Source organism: Pleurodeles waltl, chromosome 5 (assembly GCF_031143425.1).
Source record: "Pleurodeles waltl isolate 20211129_DDA chromosome 5, aPleWal1.hap1.20221129, whole genome shotgun sequence".
Taxonomy (NCBI): Eukaryota; Metazoa; Chordata; class Amphibia; order Caudata; family Salamandridae; genus Pleurodeles; species Pleurodeles waltl.
The window spans coordinates 1711898500-1711902436 of NC_090444.1; the positions used below are offsets into that span (position 1 = coordinate 1711898500).

The 3937-nt window shown below is 42.0% G+C and overlaps 1 protein-coding gene across 1 annotated transcript; it reads left to right on the forward strand.

Annotated features, from left to right (window-relative positions):
- The first annotated feature begins 605 nt into the window (after positions 1–605).
- Positions 606–3533, forward strand: LOC138297147 (adhesion G protein-coupled receptor F5-like). The gene is made up of 2 exons (XM_069236638.1): positions 606–800; positions 1806–3533. Exons 1-2 carry the CDS (start codon positions 606–608, stop codon positions 3315–3317), a joined length of 1707 nt encoding a protein of 568 aa, XP_069092739.1. The 3' UTR covers positions 3318–3533.
- Positions 3534–3937: the final 404 nt, after the last annotated feature.

Genomic DNA, 3937 nt, shown 5'->3' on the forward strand with positions numbered 1-3937 from the left:
CTGAGTGAAAGCACCACAAAATTACTCCATGCCAGTTTAGAAAAAATAGAGAATATTTATCTAAGTAAAGCAAGACCAAAATGACAAAAATCCAATGAGTAGAAGAAGAAATCTGAGTTGTTAAAGAATAAACTGCAATGTATGCTTAAAAGTCAATAACGCAAAAAGGTTACTTGAGGTCACACTAGACAAGGCTAAATCAAACGTTCAGGCCGAGTGCAATGGAGGGGAGGCCGGCTGCAATTCCTACACAGGGCAAGCTGAAAACAGTGCCTTGGATGGAACAAGCATCAGCTTCAAAAAGTTAGGCAAGCAGGTAGATATGTAGTCGTGGAGGCTCACAGTTGCGTTGATGCATCATCCTCGCGCCTTGCAGTGATGTCCTTGGATCGGCACTGCATCATGGTTAAACCTCTCAATCAAGTCCTGTGTCATCGTCAAAGATGCACTGGGGAAACAGCGCAACGGCCTTCATGTGTCCCTTTTTGAAGAAAACAGCTGCAGAACCCACTTCTGAGCCCTTGGCATGGATTGGTACCTCAGGCAACGGAGGACTCACAGTTGGCAGAGTCCAGCAGCTGAAGCAAAGTTGAAGGAAGTCTTTGATGGCCTTGAGACTTCAAGAAAAGGGGGCAAGCCAGAAAGTTCTTGGAGAAACATGGGTTCAAGGATGTAGAGAGCAGAATCAGTCCTTCTCACTCCCAGGTAAGAAGCAGCAGGCCAGCACAGCAAATCAGGTAGCAAAGTGGCAGTCCTTCATACAGCACAACAATCAGCAGGCCAACACAGAAAAGCAGTTAGTAAGTGTCAGCACCTCTTACAGAATAGCATCTCTTCAACCAGGTAGAATGTCCTTGGTTCCATCATAGTTCTGATTTTGTGGGGTTTGAGGTCCAGTACTCATACCCACTTGTGCCTTTGAAGTGGGAGAGACTTCAAAGAGAGGCCTTTGAAGTGCACAAGGTCCCTGCCCTTCCTTCCCTTTTTCCAGATACTGTGCAGGGGGCTATGCAGCACTTTGTGTGGGGAGAAGCACAGCCCTACTCAGGTGTGTCAGCTTCTCCCTCCCATCTAGCCCAGGAGACCCGTCAGCCTGATAATGGGCCATTAGGATGCAAATGTCACAACCCAGCTCCCTTTGTGTGTGACTGTCTAGAGGGAAAGCTCAAAGCCCAGCTGTCACCCACCCCAGACTTATATACAGAGACAGGAAGAGGCACAGAATGGTTCAATTAAGAAAATAGCAACTTTCTAAAAGTCATGATCAGTGCTGCATGTCCAATAGCAGCATTTAACATATAGGCCCTGGACACATATGGTGCACTTTACTAGGGACTTACAAGTAAATTAAATATACCTCTTGTGGATAAGCCAATCTCACCATGTTTTAGAGTACAGAGTGCCAGAGTGACTTCAGCGCTGGTCATCAATGGTAAAGTGTACTGAATCCTAAAGCCAGCAAAAATGAAGTCAGAAAACAGGAGTTCATGAGGCAAAAAGTGAGGGGAACCCACACTGAGGATGCCAGGTCTAACACTGTATTTCTACAAGTCTGTATTATATCTCTTATATTATTTTGACAGAGACTGGTTATCTGATTTTATCTGTTACACTGTATGCTGTGCCTAGAACCTGAGCCCTCACATTTTTCTGCACTTTACAAATAATAAACTCTACAATAAGGCGCAAAGTTTGTATTTCATGGCTTCATTTCTGTAACAACTTCTTTGAACTGCGTTTGCATACCTGCTGTTTGATTTTTCAATGTTCTCACGTAACCTTATTATTTTTTCTATTTGTTACAGAACTTTCTCAATACAGCAGATGTGATTGTGAAGAACCAAACCACATGGACACCTGTGAATGAAGCACAGAGGATTAAGGACGGCTCTCGGCTGCTTCAGTCCACAGAGACATTTGCAAAAAGGCTTCAGATAAATGAAAACATCACACGAAAGACCGAGACCATCTTTTTGAAAGGCATTGTTGTCACTAATGAGACTGGCAGCTATAAAAAAGACTTTCCTCTTGGAAATACAACAGGGGAAGTGGTCATTGCTAACGAGACCTTGGCGAGTATTCGTAGCTTCAATTTGATCACCATTGCTTATTCATCATTGAGTAACATTTTGACAGGAAACCTGAATCAGTCTGTGAATGGGTTGGTGATGTCAACAGTTGTGACACGCCAGAACAGTACCAATCCAACGGAACATTTTAATATATCAATGTCGTTTGAGAAAATCAACCGCTCGCTATCAAATGCGTCCTGCGTCTTCTGGATGTTCAATGTTAAGGAATCAGGCGAGTGGGACACAGCAGGCTGCAGGGCCACCGAGGAAGAAGACCAAGTCCTTTGTACATGTGATCACTTGACTGCATTCTCAATATTAATGTCTTCCTCACCATCCTCATCATCTGGAGGCAATACAACTAAGGAAGAAAAACAGCCAAATGCCACCTTGGAGTACATCACCTACATTGGTGTGGGCATCTCCATGGGAAGCTTAGTTCTTTGCCTCATAATTGAGGCATTGGTTTGGAAATCTGTTACCAAAAATAAAACCTCCTACATGCGGCATGTGTGCTTCGTAAACATCGCCGTATCACTTCTGATTGCTGATATTTGGTTCATCATTGGATCAAGCCTCACACAACAATTGTCCGATCAAAACTTCACCAATGCAATGACCAGCACAGTGCAAGCCTGTGACGCCGCAACTTTTTTTACCCACTTTTTCTACCTTGCACTGTTTTTTTGGATGCTCACCATGGGCCTCATTCTCTTTTATAGCCTGTTTTTTGTTTTGAATGATATGAGTAAGACAACTATGTTGGCCATGGCTTTCTCCTTGGGGTACGGATGCCCCCTCATCATATCCGTTGTTAGCGTAGCTGCTACAAGTCCAGAGAACTATTACAGAGAAGGCAATAGCTGTTGGCTTAACATCATGAATTCCAATGCATTCCTTGCATTTGTCATACCCGCCTTAACCATTGTTGCTGTCAATTTCATCATACTCGCTGTGGTCATCATAATACTACTGAGACCTTCTGTTGGAGATCAGCCAAGAAGAGAAGAGAGGAGCATGCTGGTCAAGATTGCTAAAAGCGTCGCCATTTTAACACCACTGCTAGGCCTGACCTGGGGATTTGGAATAGGACTATTGATAACAAATGACTATGCGCTCAACGTAATATTTTCGCTTCTGAATTCGCTGCAGGTTAGTATATATAATGTCTTGCCTATTGGTTCAAATTTAGAGTTATGCAATGAGTATAATTCTTTGGTTTGCAAATATGATGAAACACTCTGAAAAAAATGATAAAATATTGACTTTGAAACATCACAAGCCTGACCTCTCTGAAATCGTCAGATATAGCATCACCCATCGTGTAACTGAAACCAACCTTTTGCATATTTTTATCATTTCCCAGTTACATGCGTGAGAAGCGAGGGTATTTTTATTTGCATTTATGATTCGTTGTCCTGTTGCTCCCATTAGAAAAAGAAAACATTTTAAAATGTCTAAAGTTAAAAATAAATCCTGTATTGGTTATACTACTCGTGAAAGAAAACAAGTGATTTGCCAGATTCCTGTTTCCCCTTCATATACATTTTTTTCTAAAAGGCTTTGCTGTTGTTCATTAGGAGCACTTGCTTCAAGAAGTGTACAGAAACGCATTAGTCACTAATTTCTAATCCTGACTTTCTGACAAGGTTCAGAAAAATGTAATTGTATGTATCTGAGTCATGAAAAGCATCATTTACCCCCAACATAGTTTTTTAAACTAGTTCCCAAATATTGCATTTTAAAGCCTAACTTCCCAAATCCCCCCTTGAAGAGACTAAAATGTCGTAGGCTTTTGTGGCAGGTAAGATCTTTGGATAAACAGTTTGACATAATGGCATGTGATTTCACATTTCTTAATAAGA

Excerpts from the sequence above, each read along its gene's own strand:
- LOC138297147 (XM_069236638.1), top strand. The coding sequence starts at position 606 with ATGGCCTTGAGACTTCAAGAAAAGGGGGCAAGCCAGAAAGTTCTTGGA. Across the intron at positions 801-1,805 it reads CCAACACAGAAAAGCAGTTA|AACTTTCTCAATACAGCAGA; the intron begins GTAAGTGTCAGC and ends TATTTGTTACAG.